Source organism: Monodelphis domestica, chromosome 4 (genome assembly GCF_027887165.1).
Source record: "Monodelphis domestica isolate mMonDom1 chromosome 4, mMonDom1.pri, whole genome shotgun sequence".
NCBI classification, from domain to species: Eukaryota; Metazoa; Chordata; class Mammalia; order Didelphimorphia; family Didelphidae; genus Monodelphis; species Monodelphis domestica.
The window spans coordinates 387,048,314-387,065,478 of NC_077230.1; the positions used below are offsets into that span (position 1 = coordinate 387,048,314).

At 41.5% G+C, this 17,165-nt stretch overlaps 1 protein-coding gene and 1 long non-coding RNA gene across 4 annotated transcripts in view; one reads left to right on the plus strand and one right to left on the minus strand.

Annotated features, from left to right (window-relative positions):
- The window catches only part of ECE1 (endothelin converting enzyme 1), a 198,700-nt gene that overhangs the window by 148,405 nt on the left and 33,130 nt on the right, over nt 1-17,165 (plus strand). For all 3 annotated transcript variants that reach the window (XM_007491232.3, XM_007491231.2, XM_003341004.4), the window contains exons 7-10: nt 933-998; nt 3,829-4,020; nt 13,395-13,537; nt 16,034-16,148. In XM_007491232.3, the coding sequence (XP_007491294.1) occupies nt 933-998; nt 3,829-4,020; nt 13,395-13,537; nt 16,034-16,148 (516 nt within the window). The remainder of the gene's footprint in view (nt 1-932; nt 999-3,828; nt 4,021-13,394; nt 13,538-16,033; nt 16,149-17,165) is intronic.
- On the minus strand, nt 832-16,585 carry LOC130453887 (uncharacterized). Its single transcript, XR_008911533.1, has 2 exons — nt 16,216-16,585; nt 832-1,330 (listed from the first exon to the last, which is right to left on the minus strand). It is a non-coding gene; the product is annotated as an uncharacterized LOC130453887 (long non-coding RNA).

Genomic DNA, 17,165 nt, shown 5'->3' on the forward strand with positions numbered 1-17,165 from the left:
ACACCTAGCAGATTGGCTAACATGACAGTTATGGAAAGTAATGAATGCTGGAGGGGATGTGGCAAAGTAGGGACATTAATTCATTGCTGGTGGAGTTGTGAACTGATCCAGCCATTCTGGAGGGCAATTTGGAACTATGCACAAAGGGTGACAAAAGAATATCTACCCTTTGATCCAGCCATAGCACTGCTGGGTTTGTACCCCAAAGAGATAATGGACAAAAAGACTTGTACAAAAATATTCATAGCTGCGCTCTTTGTGGTGGCCAAAAATTGGAAAATGAGGGGATGCCCATCAATTGGGGAATGGCTGAACAAATTGTGGTATATGTTGGTGATGGAATACTATTGTGCTCAAAGGAATAATAAACTGGAGGAATTCCATGTGAACTGGAACAACCTCCAGGAAGTGATGCAGAGCGAGAGGAGCGGAACCAGGAGAACATTGTACACAGAGACAAACACACTGTGGTATAATCGAATATAATGGACTTCTCCATTAGTGGTGGTGTAATGTCCCTGCACAATCTGCAGGGATCAAGGAGAAAAAAACACTATCCAAAAGCAGAGGACAAACTGAGGGAATAGAAACACCAAGGAAAAGCAACTGCCTGACTACAATGGCTGAGGGGACATGACAGAGGAAAGACTCGGAGCGAACACTCTGATGCAAATACTAACAACATGGCAATGGGTTCAAGTCAAGAACACATATGATACCAGTGGAATCACGCGTCGGCTACGGGGGGTGGGAGGGAGGAAAAGAAAATGATCTTTGTCTTTAATGAAAAATGCATGGAAATGATCAAATAAAATACTATAAAATTAAAAAAAAAATTTGGCTTGGTATCCAATATTATTGATATCTGAGAAATGAGATCTGAATGGCCTATGTTCTTCATAATTACAAGTATGTATTTTGTTTCATTCTAGGTGGACCAGTCTGGTTTAGGATTACCTTCAAGAGATTATTATCTGAATAAGACAGAAAATGAGAAGGTGAGTCTCACCAATCAGAGAACCCAGCTCCTCAAGGTCCCAGGTGCAAGGACATCATCTTCTCCCTCTCCTCCCCTTTTTCTTTCCCTTTCTTTCTTTCCCCTCTTTTCCTTTTCCCTCCAGTAATCCCTTTTGCTGAGCCTCTCCCCACCAGAGAGTGTTGGAAACTAACAAACAATAAAGATGCCACTTAGCTGAGGGCAGTAAACCCCCTTGAGCCAGGGAGGAAGTCTTCCCTGAACAAGTCACATGAAGTCCAAAGCAGCAGACAATAAGCTTCTTCTCTTTCAGGGAGAGATGCCCTTGGGCAGATCTGAGCCCAACTTGCCTGCCTGGTATAGGAAAGAAAAATAAACAATTGTTGAATGAATGAATAAATGATTGAGTGTTGAAATTCATTCTATAAATGAAACTAATTGCTAAAGCATGTTCAGCTTATCTCATTAAGTTTAATGTTAAATTATTAAATTTATAATAAAGCATCTTTTTTTAAATGTCCTCAGGGCAGCTAGGTAGCAAAATGAATAGAGTGCTAGACATGGAGTCAGGAGGACCTGGAATCAAATTTGGCCTCAGAAACTTCCTAGCTGTGTGACCCTGAGCAAGTCACTTAACTCTAATTGTCTGGCCCTTGCCATTCTTCTGTCTTAGAACTGATACTAGGACAGAATAGATGCTGTGACAAAAGGTAAGGGTTAAAAAGTGGATTTGCAAGTCATGAATGTACTATGGTCAGAACATGATGAACATGGAAATATGTTGCATGATAGCACTTGTGTAACCTATATCCTATTACCTGCCATCTCAGAGAGGGGACAGAAAGAACATGGATGGCAAAATGTCAGAAAGTGAATTTTTTAAAATTAGTTTTAAATGTTTTATTATATATAATTAAATTTTTAAAATTAAAATTAATAAAGTTAGTTTTTAAATTACATAAAAACATGTCATTAGGAAAATATGATTTTTTTTTAAAAAATAGCCACCTGTCATGGGGAAGAGTGTGAAATAGGAGCCAAAAAAGCCATTTTGGGCTACCTTCAGAGACCTTGCATCCAGAACTGATCAGGGAGCTGAATGTCTTACTGTCCTTCCCCTTGGCCAAGCAACACCTGGAGAACTGTGTTCCTTTCTATAGAAGCTTCACACATTTTAGTAGGGATATAGTTAGGTTAAAGAGTATCCAAAAGAGGTCAGTATCCAGAATCATGAAGGGTCTAGAGATCAGGCTGTCCCTGGATCAAAGCAGAATCTTTTGTTAAAAATATATTTTCTTGGTTGCTATATTTCAATATAATTGATTTCCTTGGTAATTCTATGCATCAAAAAACATTATTCTGAGTAAGGACTCAGATTGCCAAAGAAGTCCATGACCCAAAAGAGATTAAAGACCTCTGGTTTAAAAGAACTAAAGTGAAACTGTGTTTAGCTTGAAGAGGAGGAGGGGGGGGGGGGGGGGAGGTCCATCCATGAGCTGTCTTTGGGCTATCTTGTGATGTGCCCTTAGTCTTGTTCTACTTGGCTCTCTAGAAGGCAAAACTAGGAGGACCAGTTGCAGAGAGACATGATATAGACTTATGGTCAAGAATAACTTCCTGGCAGTCTTCCTTTGGAGCAGAGCCTGGGGTGGGCATAATTATCATCTGGCATGTTGAAGACTTCCAAGACTGGGGTTCTGGGATTCTGTGAAAGGACAGAAGCCAAGTGAGATCCCTTCCCTAGCCCTGGATTCTTTCAGAATTCAGCAAACATTTATTAAGTGCCTACTGTGTGCACTTCACTGTTCCTGACCCTGAGGTGATTAAGATGACTGAAACAGTCTAGCAAGAGAGAAATAAGCCATGCACACAAATAAATCAAATGTAAAACAGACTAGAATATAATAAATTCATAAGGAGAGTACAAAACACCATGTGATTGGAGAAATGAGCAATCAATTTCCAGCTGTGGGGATCAGGGAAGACTTCATAGGTAATATGTGAAAGGGATCCCAGCAGTCAGGATGCCAAATGAGACAGATGGACGTGGCCCATTGAAGAATTTGCTTTCTTTTTTTTTTACTATGAATATTTTCTTTTTTTTTTCACTTTTTTATCTAAAATATTTTTCCATGGTTACATAATTCATGATTCCCACCCCCAACCTCCCACTCTTTCCTCCCCCCTCCCAGATCCAACAAGCAGTTCCACTGGGTTATACATTTATCATTGTTCAAAACCTATTTCCGTGTTATTCATTACTATGGTTATTTCTACAAATTTTGTTTTTCTTTTTTCCAATGACTTGGAAATTGGGAGGGAGAGAAAAGAGATTTTTATTTAGTTAATAATATATAATTATATTATATATATATTATACAATATAATAAAAATAATAAATACTTAAAGAAAAATATTTATTAAAAAAAAAAAGAGGGGGCAGCTGGGTAGCACAGTGGATTGAGAGCCAGGCCTAGAGACGGGAGGTCCTAAGTTCAAATCTAGCCTCAGACACTTCCTAGCAAGTCACTTAACCCCATTGCCTAGCCCTTACCACTCTTCTGCCTTGGAGCCAATACACAATATTGATTCCAAGACAGAAGGTGAGGGTTAAAAAAAAAAGAAAACTTAAAAGAAAAAAGACAGAGAACCTTGATGTAGAGTTGGAGGAGACCCCAGAGGTCATCTACCCAAGGCCCTCATTTTAGAGGTAAGGAAATGGACCCAGAGTGGGAAAATGACTTACTTGTCCAAAGTCAAACATGAGAATTAGTGACCAAATTCGGACTAAAGCCCAGGTCCTCACGCTTCCCTTCTAATGCCCTTCACCATGCCACCCTGCTTCTTTCCAGGTCTTAACAGGCTACCTGAACTACATGGTGCAGCTGGGCAAGCTCCTAGGAGGGGGAGACGAGGAATCCATTCGTTACCAGATGCAACAGATCTTGGACTTTGAGACAGCGCTGGCCAACATCACCATTCCTCAGGAGAAGCGCCGAGACGAGGAGGTGATTTACCATAAAATGTCTGCCGGAGACCTACAGGTAAATAGTCGTCCTCACCTAGCAGAGTATAGCAGTGGACCCCTTTCTCTCCTTATTTGGCCCCGTTGGGCTTCTTTTAGAGCCCACATTCAAACGGGCTTTTTCTCCTCTCCTTCAGGCTTTCTTTCCTTAAACACTAATGTGTTGGTTTAGTGCCATTTGAGGATTGATTGAAGGAAAAGAATCAGGGAGAACAGATAGGTGACTTCAGGAACCTGATGAGCTGCCCTATGGGAGAAAATTTAAAATTGTTCTTAGCCCTCTCAGCCCTGAAGGCAGAACTAGGAGCAACAGTGGCAAGTTACAGAGAGAATGGCTCAAGCTTTCTAACAAGGACTCTGTGTTCTGAGCTTCTGTGATTCCAGTTCTCAGATTCTATAGTTCCAGCTCTAAGCTTCTGTGATTCCAGTTCTCAGATTCTATAGTTCCAGCTCTGAGCTTCTGTGATTCCAGTTCTCAGATTCTATAGTTCCAGCTCTGAGCTTCTGTGATTCCAGTTCTCAGATTCTATAGTTCCAGCTCTGAGCTTCTGTGATTTCAGTTCTCAGATTCTGTAGTTCCAGCTCTGAGCTTCTGTGATTCCAGTTCTCAGATTCTGTAGTTCCAGCTCTGAGCTTCTGTGATTTCAGTTCTCAGATTCTATAGTTCCAGCTCTGAACTTCTGTGATTTCAGTTCTCAGATTCTGTAGTTCCAGCTCTGAGCTTCTGTGATTCCAGTTCTCAGATTCTATAGTTCCAGCTCTGAGCTTCTGTGATTTCAGTTCTCAGATTCTATAGTTCCAGCTCTGAGCTTCTGTGATTCTAGTTCTCAGATTCTATAGTTCCAGCTCTGAGCTTCTGTGATTCCAGTTCTCAGATTCTATAGTTCCAGCTCTGAGCTTCTGTGATTCCAGTTTTCAGATTCTATAGTTCCAGCTCTGAGCTTCTGTGATTCCAGTTCTCAGATTCTATAGTTCCAACTCTGAGCTTCTGTGATTCCAGTTCTCAGAATCTATAATCTTAGTTCTGAGATCCTGTGATTCTAGTTCTGTGATTCCATGATTCCAGTTTTTTTGAGAGTTTATGATTCTAGTTTTGAGCTTCTGTGATTTCAGTTCTCAGATTCTATAGTTCCAGCTCTGAGCTTCTGTGATTCTAGTTCTCAGATTCTATAGTTCCAACTCTGAGCTTCTGTGATTCCAGTTCTCAGATTCTATAGTTCCAGCTCTGAGCTTCTGTGATTCCAGTTCTCAGATTCTATAGTTCCAACTCTGAGCTTCTGTGATTCCAGTTCTCAGATTCTATAGTTCCAGCTCTGAGCTTCTGTGATTCCAGTTCTCAGAATCTATAATCTTAGTTCTGAGATCCTGTGATTCTAGTTCTGTGATTCCATGATTCCAGTTTTTTTGAGAGTTTATGATTCTAGTTTTGAGATTTTGTGATTTCATTTCTGAGATTTTGTTTTGCATTCTACGATTCCATGATTCCAACTTAGAGTTGTAATTCTGTCATTCCAGTTCTTAGAGTCTATGATTCCAGTTCTGAGATTCCATGGCTCCAATATTGAGATTTTGTGCCTTCACTTCTGAGATTGTGTTTCACATTCTAATATTCTGTGGTTCCATTTCTGAGATTCCATGATTCTAGTTTTGAGATTTTGCAATTCCAGTTCTATGATTCCAGGTCTTAAGATTCTGTAATTCCAGTTCTAAAATTTTGTGATTCCAGCTCTGAGAGTCTTATGATTCCAGTTCCGAGATTCCATGGATACTTTCACAGCAATTTAAGGCTGCCACCTAGTGGTTTCCTACTGCTCTTTGTGAAGATAATTGGAAAGCATGCATAATCCCCAAAATTTCTTGTATTGTAGTTTGCCAACTGTAAATTTTTAACAACTTTTTGATCTCTTAACGAGCTGTGTGATCATAGATAAATCCTTTCCCCTGTGTGAGCCTCGGTTTTCTCATTTGCAAAATAGGAAAAATCATATTTGTATAATCATTCCCTCTTTGGGGAAGGAAATCTTCAAATACTATATAACTTCAAGCTGTTATTATCATCACTGTTTCATGTGAGAACTTGGAAGTTGTTTCCTTTTCTGAGCCTCAATTTTCTTACCTGTAAAGTGAGGAAATTGGACCAGATCAGAAGTTCTTACCCTTTTTTTTTTTTGAGTCATGAACCCCTTGAACAATGTCTTGTTGTCTTCTCAGGGTAAAGTTTTCATGAATATATACATATACAAAAATGAATAAAATACATAGGATTATAAAGGAAACCAATTATATTGAAATATAGTTATCAAGTTAGGAAAAAAACTCTAGTTCAGACCTCCTAATATGTGGGTCTGTGGACCTCAGGTGAAGAACCTGGGGATTAGATGATCTCTACGGTTCCTTCTAACTCTAGACCCCATGATTATCAAGCTTATCAAATAATATTCCCTGGATACCCAAACTGTTCATTGCCACCTGCTAAGAATTGAGGTCCCATCCAGTTCTAAATTCTCTGGTCCTAGAAAATTTGTGCAAGTAGCATCAATCCTGTTTTAAAGATGAGGAAACTGAGGCTCAGAGAAAATTTTATATTTTTCATCCATGTGGCACTTTTAATAAGGATATTATGTATTATATTATATAATTATAATTATTATTATTATATTATATTATTATTCCTTCAAAAAAACCCACAAGGTAGCTATTACAAAAATTATCATCCCCATCTTACAGACAAGATCATTGAGACTCAGAAAGCATTATTAATGTACATTATGATTTGCAAAGGGTTTTGTAACCTTTCTTATTCAGCCTTCACAACTACTTTCTTTAAGGTAGCTCATGTAAGTCTTATTATCCCCATTGTACAGATAAGGAAACAGGAAACCAAAGAAGGAGCAATGATTTGTCCAAAGACACACACATAGCTGTCCCCAAAACGTGGAAGAAAATATTCCTCTTCCCTCCATCCTCTCCTTCCAACTAAATTCTCTTCAACCTTTAAAACACAACTCCAATCCAGCCTCCTCCAGGAAACCTTCCATCTTTTCCTCTGGCCAGAAATGAACTCTTCTCTTCTTTGTTCTTGTATCTCCTGTCATCTGGCATCATTCACATGTGCCTTTCTGAGCACAGACTCTCTCCTGCTATTGGTTGGAGCCCCATTTAGAGCCTGACAGGACTCCATGGGGTCCCCAGCTAGTCCAGGTAATCCTTATACCTGTCCTGCAATTCCTTTGATAAGTGGTTACCCCCATCTATCAGACTTCCAGTAATGGGAACCCTCCCCTTAGGTGGTCTGTTCCACTTTGGGGGCAGATCTGATGGTTAGGAGCTTACGTGGAGCTCAATCTGCCTTCCTGATACATACACCCAGCATCTCTAGTTGTCTGGGACCAAGGAAAATACGTCTAATGACCTATTGCTGTCTAAGGCAATCTTCAAATATATATTTGTGTGTCTTCTCTTGCCTGCTTCCTGTCTGACCCCTTGGGGGCAGGAACTGGGTCTTATACAGGCTATCCTCAAAGTCTGACTGCAGTTTTAACTTTGAGATGCTTAATTTAGACCTGGAGAGAGATGGCCCAGGTCCCATCTGATTCTAAATCCAAGGCTTTTCCTACTTTCCCACTTCCCCTCAGGGGTTCAGTTGTCTCTAACAGGGAGAACACAGGAGTGTTTTGCAGCTCTTACTCTGGGAATCAAAACAGCCAAGAATGCACTTTGAATCTGTAAATGTTGGAAGGTAGCAGGTGATGCTAGGCTATGGGGTGGGGGCTATTGACAGAGGGTAGCAGGAGGGAGGTCTATGGCCCCTGTTGCCGGGGGAGCCATCTGGTCCTGTTTTTCTTTTGCAGCCATAGAAGGTCAAGTTGTTTATGTCCCATTCATTAGGCCAGTTCCAGCTGTGACGTTCCCAGCACACATATCAAGCCTCTCACCTTCTCAGCACCCCAAGGTGGTTAGGGTGGATGTCAAGGTGGTTAGGATGGCAGCTGTCTATCTGGGCAACCCCTCCCAAGAGCCAAGGAAGGTGTCAGCTCCCCTTGCATGCCTGCCCCCATCATTTCAGCTTCCCTAGTGTCCCTTGGCTCCAGACTTTGGTATGTCTTTTGTTTAGTTCTTCGTAGGAGTGGGATGCAAAACATTTAGTGTTATGGGCACTGGGGATGACTCAAGATCTAAATGAGAACTCTGGGGCCTCAGGAAGCTTGGTATCTACGTAAGAAGAGCAGAGAGCATGATTTAGTGGGAAAGAGCATTGAATTTGCCCCTATAAATTAAATTTTAATCTGGTACAGTGGGGAGTGTTGGAGGGTGCACGCAGTGGATAGAGAACTTACTTCAGAGCCAGGAATAATAATGATCGTTGTTATTTTTATTATTGTTGTAGCTAGTATTTAGTATAGGTTAATATATTATATTATTCTATATATTCTATATTACATATAGTATGTTGTATATAGTACTTTAAGGCTTATAAAGTGCTTTACAAATATTGTTTCATTTAATCCTCACAATAATTCTGTAAGGCAGAAGATATGAGTATCCCCGCTTTACAGATGAGGAAACTGAGGCAGATGGGATATGGGACATGCCTTATAGATACATTGTGAGAATTTCCCTCCCTAAAATACTTGTTCTCTAGAGAAGGGCAGCAGAAACTGATAGTGAGATAGAAACGTAACATCTAGAACCTTGGACCAAAGAGTTCTCATCACTTGACAGTTTGCTTAACATTCTTGACTGTATGTGGGAGAACAGTGAGGTGAGTAAACAGTGACTTTCTATAGACTAACCCATGTTTCCCAAAGCACTTTGAAGACTGTCAGGCTGCCATAACCTATTAGTCCTCATTTCAAGAGATCTAGTGAGCCAAACATCTCAGTGTTGCTGGCACAAGAATACAAAGCAGCAATCACTTAGGTGTCGCTCTTACAGACTGGGCTGATGATGGTGCTCAGGAGTTAGTGCTTTGCCCTTCTGAACAGCAGCCTTTGGTGAGTAGCAAGACAGGGAAGGCTAAATACTAACACTCCTTGGGAAAGACTCAACTTCTAGATGCTTCTGAATCTTGAGCAAGAAGAAAGTAGACCTGGGTTCTAGCCCTGATTCTGCTCCTAATTCCCTCAGGTTGGTCAAGAGGGAAGGGAGGGAGGGAGGGAGGAAGGAAGGAAGGAAGGAAGGAAGGAAGGAAGGAAGGAAGGAAGGAAGGAAGGAAGGAAGGAAGGAAGGAAGGAAGGAAGGAAGGAAGGAAGGAAGGAAGGAAGGAAGGAAGGAAGTTAAGGAGAGAGTGAGGAAGGAAAGGAGGAAAGAAGGGAGGGAGGGAGGAAGGGAGGGAAGGAAGAGGAAGGAAAAGAGGAAAGACCATTTATTAAATGCTTTGTAAGACTAAATTCTGATACATTGTGGTACAATCGAAGGTGATGGACTTCTCCATTAGTATCAATGCAATCCCTGAACAATCTGCAGGGATCTAAAAAAAAAAATACTACCCACAAGCAGAGGATAAACTGTGGGAGTAAAAACACCGCTGAAAAGCAACTGCTTGACTACAGGGTTGGAGGAGATAAGACTGAGGAGAGACTCTAAATGAACACTATAATGCAAACTCCAACAACAGGGAAATGGGTTCGAGTCAAGAACACATGTGATAACCAGTGGAATCATGCGTCGGCTATGGGAGAGGGAAAGGCGGGGGGGGGGGGGGGGGGGAGGGGAGGAAAAGAAAACAATCTTTGTTTCCAGTGAATAATGTATGAAAACGACCAAATAAAATAATATTAAAATTTAAAAAAAAAAAAGACTAAATTCTGGGGGTCCAAATATAGGCTAAAAGAAAAACAGGCCCTTTCCTCAGGGAGCTACATTTTGATGAATCTTTTTCCTTCTGAGGGTCACTTTCCTCCTCTAAAATGATGGAGTTGGTTGGACCAGTTGACTCCAAAAGTCCCATTCATCTCTCCCAACATTCTGTGTCCAAAGCCTTTTAAAATCCTTACTTTCCATCTTAGAATCAATACTGTTTATTGGTTCCAAGGCAGAAGAGCAGTAAGGGCTAGGCGATGAGTTAAGTGACTTGCTCAGGGTCACCCAGTTAGGAAGTGTCTGAGGTTAGGTCTGAACCCAAAACCTCCCATCTCCAGGTCTGGCTCTCAAACCACTGAGCTACCTAGTTGCCTTCTCCAAAAAGAGCAAAATTACATTACATGAGAGAAGACAACATGTACATATAGTAATATATTCCAAATATAGAGAAAGTAACTGAAGAGAAGGCACTTACAGTTGGAGGGATCAGGAAAAGCCTTCTGTAGATGATGGTTTTAGAGCAGCTGAGCTTTGAAGAAAGCAAAGGGTTCTGAGAGGTGGAGGAGAGGAACAAGCATGCTATCAGCATGGTGTTATTCCATGTGGGCAGTAGCAGGAAAGCTATTTGGCTGGACTTTAAAACATCAAAAGAGGGGGAAATGTATATTAACACTCAAAAGGTAGGCTAGATCACTTCACCTCTGGGCCCCTCAGTTTCTTCATCTGTAAAATAGGGATAATACCTACAGTCCTCATCCCACAAGACTGGAGTGATGTTTAAATGAGATAAAGTATGGAAAGTACTTTGCCCATTAAGCACTATATAATTGGGCATTATTGTCATTATGTAATAATGTTGGTAATAATTGTAAAAGTGGTCTTCAGAAGGCATTTATTAAGTGCCAACTGTGTGCCAAGCATTAAATGCAAAGAAAGACAAAAACAGTCCGTCTTCAAGGGGCTTATATTTTATTGAAAGAGACAATATGTTCCCATTGAAGTTGATACCAAGTTGGTAGAAAGTAAAAGTTTAGTAGCAACCCAGTATTCTCAGTAGCAAGAAACAGGTTCTTGAGTTCCCTCAGGACCCCAAGCCTCCTTGCCCTCTGTGATGAGACACTCTCATTCTTATTTTACTGAGTCTTCAGATCAGGAACAGGGAGTCTGTCAGCAGTTATATACACTCTGCTTCAGGGCCCACCAGAGCTTTTGTCCCATGGGGGTAGCGTTAGAAAATGTGGGGTAACTTCCATCCCACTGAGCCATTGGCAGAGGATTTGATGTTCACCTGGTGAGTTTCTACCATTTTACTCTGGTGGAGGCCTTCACCTTTAACTAATTCCTAGCTTTCTTTGTGAGTTAGACTGTGGGCAAATAAAACACTTGACCTTTTAAAGGAAAAAAAAAAAGAAAATGGCCCAGAAAGGTCATTGTGGTATGGTGCTGTAGCTTCAACCTGCTCGTAGCAAGGATATGTTATGCTAGCTTGGTTCCAGGCAAGATAAGGCACAAGCTTACTTTGCAGGGACAGAGTCTGAGCCCTAGTGGAAGGAGAAGGAAGAGGGGCAGAGAATAGATGATGTAGCTCTGATCTATGCTTCTCCTTCTTCAAAGAAGTCCTCATTTTTTTTACTACAGAACTGACACCTAACCTATGCCTCAGTTTCTTCATCTATAAAAGGGTGGGTTAGACTTGATGGCCTCTAAGGGGCCTTCCACTTCTAAAGCTGTGCTTCCTATGCTTAGCAAGCAATTATTGCACACTTCCCATGTGCCATGCATAAGAGGATGGATCGAAAGAACTGGGTATGTTTGTCCTGGCAAGAGGAGACTAAAAGGGGGACACAAGAACTGTCTTTAAGAACCTCAAGGGCTCACATTTGAAAGAGGGATTCAACTTGTTCTGGTTGGCCCCAGAGAACAGAACATCTTCACTTGTATTATGGAAAGAACTCTAGATTCTGGAGTACACCCCAGGTTCTAATCCTGCCTCTGGCACTTGTTTTTGTAGTGGAGGGTTTTTTGTTTGGTTTTTTTAGTATTTAGACAACTGGCAACATAATTGGATTCTTTTGTAATTCAATGGATTTTATTTTGTGAATTTTGAAACATTCTGAGAAGGGATCCATAAGGCTTTACCAGACTGCCAGAAGGGTTTGTGGCATAAAAAAGTTAGGAACCTTTGGAGCCTAGAGTGTCAGATGTGACAGGGTACCTTAGAACACAGACTTTCAGACCTGCCTTTCTTAGAACACTGAATGTCAGAACTGGACAGGGCCTTAAAACAAAGAATGTTAAAGCTAGGAGAAACCTTAGAACACAGAATGTCAGACATGGGAGGACCCTAAGAACACAGAATGTTAAAGCTGGAAGGGACCTTAAAATATAAAATGGCTAAGGTTGAAGGGCCCTGAGAATGCACAGTGTCAAGGCTAAAAGAGACTTTAGGCAGGAGTTCTTAATCTGGGGTCCATGAACTTTTTTTTTTAACTCATACCTTCTGTCTTAGAATTGATAATAAATATTGGTTCCAAGACTGAAAAGTTCTAAGGGCAGGCAATTGGGGTTAAGTGACTTGCCTAGGATCATATAACAATGAAGTGTCTGAGATCAGATTTGAACCCAGAACTTCCTATCTCCTGGCTCTCAATCCACTGAGCCACTTACCTGACCCTGTGTTCATGAACTTTTATAAAATATTTTAATAACTGTATTTTGTTTTCATTTGTAATTTTCTGTACTATCTTTTATGCATTTAAAAATATGGTCCTAAGATGGGTCCATAGGTTTCATTGGATAAAAATTTCCCAAAGAAATCCAAGAACCTACATAGGGAGATTCTGGGCATCTAGAACTTGGGCAGTAAAATGGAAATTTTCAATATGTAGCCCTAGGATAAGGGTCTAGAATAACTCCTTATTCTGTGCTTATTCTATTATTAAGGACACCTTCCTTAGTTTTTACTATAGGGCAAGACAGGTAACTAAAGGTGAGAATCTATTAAGGGCCCTGGAATGAAACCATTTTTCTTTTTTTGATTAAATTTATTAATTTAGAATATTTTCCCATGGTTACATGATTCATGTTCTTTCCCTCCCCTCCTCTCACCCCCCCCCATAGCTGACAAGTAATTCCACTGGGTTATACATGTATCATTGTTCAAAACCTGCTTCTGTATTATTAATATTTACAGTAGAGTGATCATTTAAAGCCAAGATCCCAATCATATCCCCATCAAACCGTGTGATCAATCATATGTTTTTCTTCTGTGAATGAAATCGTTTTTCATCAGTGCCATCAAGTTGTAGGGTTAAGCATATTATCCCTGGTCCTATCTGCCTCCTGTCTTCTCTGTCCCTTGGTTCCACCTCCAGTTAGATGAGTCTTCCAGGTCCTGATGGTACCAGGTGTTACTGAGATTGTGGAAAAGTCTGCCAACCAGAAATCTCATTGGCAAGGCTTGGGAGGCCACAGGCAAGACTACAGGTCAGGAAAATTTCCTGTAGCCATTCATTCAATAACAATTTGTACCCATGTGGGTCGTGACAGGTGACTGGCCTGCCAGTTTCACATCCTTGGCTTTTTTTCCAGACTTTGGCACCTGCCATCAACTGGATGCCCTTCCTTAAAACCGTGTTCTACCCGGTGGAGATCAATGAATCAGAGCCTGTGGTGGTCTATGCCAAAGAATACTTGGAGCAAGTCTCCAACCTCATCAACAATACAGACAAAAGGTAAGGTGTTCCTTGTGTCTGGGGATGCCAGGAAAGGACTCAACCAGATACTGAACAATTCCTCTGCTGATGCTAGTCCTCATTCTTGCCTATGTAGGAATGAATACAGTATCCTATAAATCTCACGGCACCATGACTGAATTGTTGTTATTGTAGCAAGGTGCAAGAGAAATGTTCTTACTTAGAGTCATAAGAAATGGGTTGAAGTCCCCGCTCTAAGCTGAGTGACTTTGGACAAGTTCATTCTCCCTCTTTGAGACTCATCTTCTTCTTCTATACAATAAGGTTAGATTAGAGGTCTAAGGTCACAAAATCTCATAGGATTATAGAATTAGTATCAGGAAGAGTATAACCCCCTCATTTACAGATGGGAAAACAGGTCTAGAGAATAGACTTAGTCACAGAGCCAGGAAATAGCCAACCAACAGGTCCAAATCTGTTCTTATGACTCCACACACCCAGTACTTTCTCCACGAGGGGACCTCCAATTTCACCTACTCCATATCCAAACAGAAATCCCCTCCACAATTACTTGGGAAATAGATTTTTTACCTTGTTTGAAGTCCACTCATGAAGGGGCCCCGCCACCTCCCAAGGAATCTCATTTCATTAATGAATTGTTCTCTGATTGTTAGAAATTATTCCCTGATATCAGGCTAAAATCTGCTTCTCTGTAGTTTCCACACATTTCCTCTTCTCCTCTTTGGAGTTCTGTGATTCTCCGCCATAGAGAAAATGAGTAAATGGCCTTTGAAATGAAGGCTTGGTTCGTCTTTGGCCAAAATGGTAACAGCTGCTGACAGATTGCCCAGGGTCTGGGTGGGCAAGGGATAAGTGACTAAAGGAAAATCAAGGAGTAGATAGAGGGTCAATATCCCCCCCATTCCCATCCCTTTGACTCTCTTTTCCCATTGCTGCCTCCCTCTCCTCTACCTCTATCCATCCACTCTGGTACTCTGAAGTAGTCATTATCTTCCCTTCTGCTTCCCCTCAGCTCAGGAGTGGAACTGAGCCAAGAATCCAAAGTCAGGGGAATCCATTGCAATTATCAGACAATTTGGATCAAGTTCACAAGCACTCATTAAGTACCTGCCCAGGGGCCAGACTCTGTGAGGGATGCAAAGACAAAAGCCAAGTTATCCCTGCCTTCATGGAGCTTACATTCTACCTAGATGAGTAAATTCAAAATATGTATAGAACCATTTCCTGTCTTCTTGCTTGGACTACTGCAGTAGCTCCCTAACTATGTCAAGTCTCTCTCCATACCAGTCTATCCTCCATATGACTGCCCAAATGATTTTCCTAAAGCACGGGTCACACCGTGTCATAACCCCACTCAAGAAACTCCAGTGGCTCTCTATTATCTCCAGGATGATATACAAACTCCTCTGTTTGGTGGTTAAAGCCCTTCATACCTGACTCCTTCCTACATTTCCTGTGACTTCCTAAGTCTCACCCCCTTCTGCCCATTCTGCCATCTAAGTACAAGTACTCTTACTGTTCCTTACACAAAATCTTCCATTCCCCATTTCAGTCACTGCATTGAGTATTCTTCCTTTTCCACCCAGCTTTCTTGGCTTTCTTCAAGACTGAAGTGAAATTCTGCCTAATGTAGGGGGACTTTTGACATCTGAAGTCTCCACCTTGTCTCTCCCTCCACCGTTACGAGTTCCTGCCCTCTGAAATTACCTTCCCTTTACACTATCTGTGTCTTGTTTTGGCCTGGTTATTTATGGGTTGTCACACATAGTAAATGATTAATAAGTGTTTGTTGATTCGTTGGCTGTGAGAGGTCCAAGGGGGGAAAGAGTGTTATCAGGAGATTCAGTACAATGTAACTAGCAAGTATTTTTTTAACCCTTACCTTCTGTCTTGATATCAGTTCTAAGACAGAAGAATGGCAAGGGGTAGACAATTGGGGTTAAGCGACTTGTCTAGGATCACACAGCAAGGAAGTATCTGAGACCAGATTTGAACCCAGGACTTCCAAGCTCCAGACATGGAGCTCTATTCATTGGGTTGCCTAGCTCCTCCACCTAGCAAGTACTAATTAAATGCCTACTCTGTGTCCAGTATACAAAGAAAAAAATGGAATCCTATCAGCCTTCCAGGAGCTAGTTATATCCCTCTCTTTGGGGAGAGGGTTTTAACAGCACAGAGAAGTAACCAAAAAGTAAATCGGGGAGGGGGAGAGCACCTAGCACATTCAGGAAGAACCCTTGAGTAGGTGGCCTCCGAGCTGATCCTCGAAGGCAGCTAGGGGGGACCCCGATAAATCAGTCAATTGGCAAACAGTTATTAAGTACCAACTACATACCAGGCACTGGGAATACAAGGACAAAAAGCAAGCTAGTCCCTTCTCTCAAGGATCTGACATTCTAAGGTACACTGTGGACCCCAAAGCTGACTGCTCATATTCAGAATGGATAACCAGGCTTCATGGAAGAGAGCATCCTAGACTCTCCTGACTCCCCACCTATCTCCTCTCTCCATCAGCCTCCTGAACAACTACATGATCTGGAACCTGGTGAAAAAAACGAGTTCTTTCCTGGATCAGCGTTTCCAGGATGCCGAGGAGAAATTCATGGAGGTGATGTACGGGACAAAGAAGGTGAGAAGCAGGGAAGGCTCTCGTGCGAGAGGGAAATATTCTGGGCTATATGTCGCTGGCCACTGACCTGTTCCCGAGGCTGGTGATGGAGGAAAGGACCCAGGGCTTCAGGCCAGGAGATGTGGGGTCAGATCTTAGCTCAGCCTCTTACTGAGCCTCCGTTTCCTCTTTCAATCCAAACCAATAAGCTCAATCCTCTTTCTGTACAAAACAAGAGTCAGCCTTCTTTGGGGATGGAGTCAAGAATGCCTGAGTTCAAGTCCTGCCTCTGAGACATGTTGGTCACCCAGAAAATGAGGACAATGCCTTAGTCCATCTAGGTGTCACAATGGTTAGAGCACTGGACCTAGTCAGGAAGATTCAAGTTCAAATCTGCCCTCAGACAGTTACTAGTTGTTTGACTCTGTAGGAGACACTCTTCTTCTCTGCCTCCATCCATTTCCTCACCTATAAAATGGGCATCATAATAGGACTTTCATCACAATGCCTCCATTTCCTCATCTGTAAAATGGGCATCATAATAGCACTTCCCCACCCCCATCCCAGGGTTGTTGTAAGGATACAATGAGATGATATTTATAAATTGCTTTATAGGAGTAGCTAGGTAGCACAGAGGATAGAGTGCCAGGCCTGGAATGAGGAAGAACCAAGTTCAAATCTGGCCTAAGACACTTCCTAGCAGTGTGACCCTGGGCAAGTCACTTAACCCCCATTGCCTAGCTCTCACCACTCTTCTGCCTTAGAACAGACACAGTATTCATTATAAAACATAAAGTGAGGGTTTAAAAAAAAGTAATCTCTCTTCTCCTCGAGTTCTGTTTGGTACTTTGCCTTGGAACCGATACACAGTATTAATTCTAAGATGAAAGGAAAGGGTTCAAAAAAAAAAGAAAAAGAATTGGTACGAAGGCAGAAGGTAATGGTTTTAAAATAAATGTTTTGTAAACTTTACAGCAATTTATAAATGCTAGATATAATTATTTTTACAAACATTTATCTCTCCTTCCTTCTCTTCTC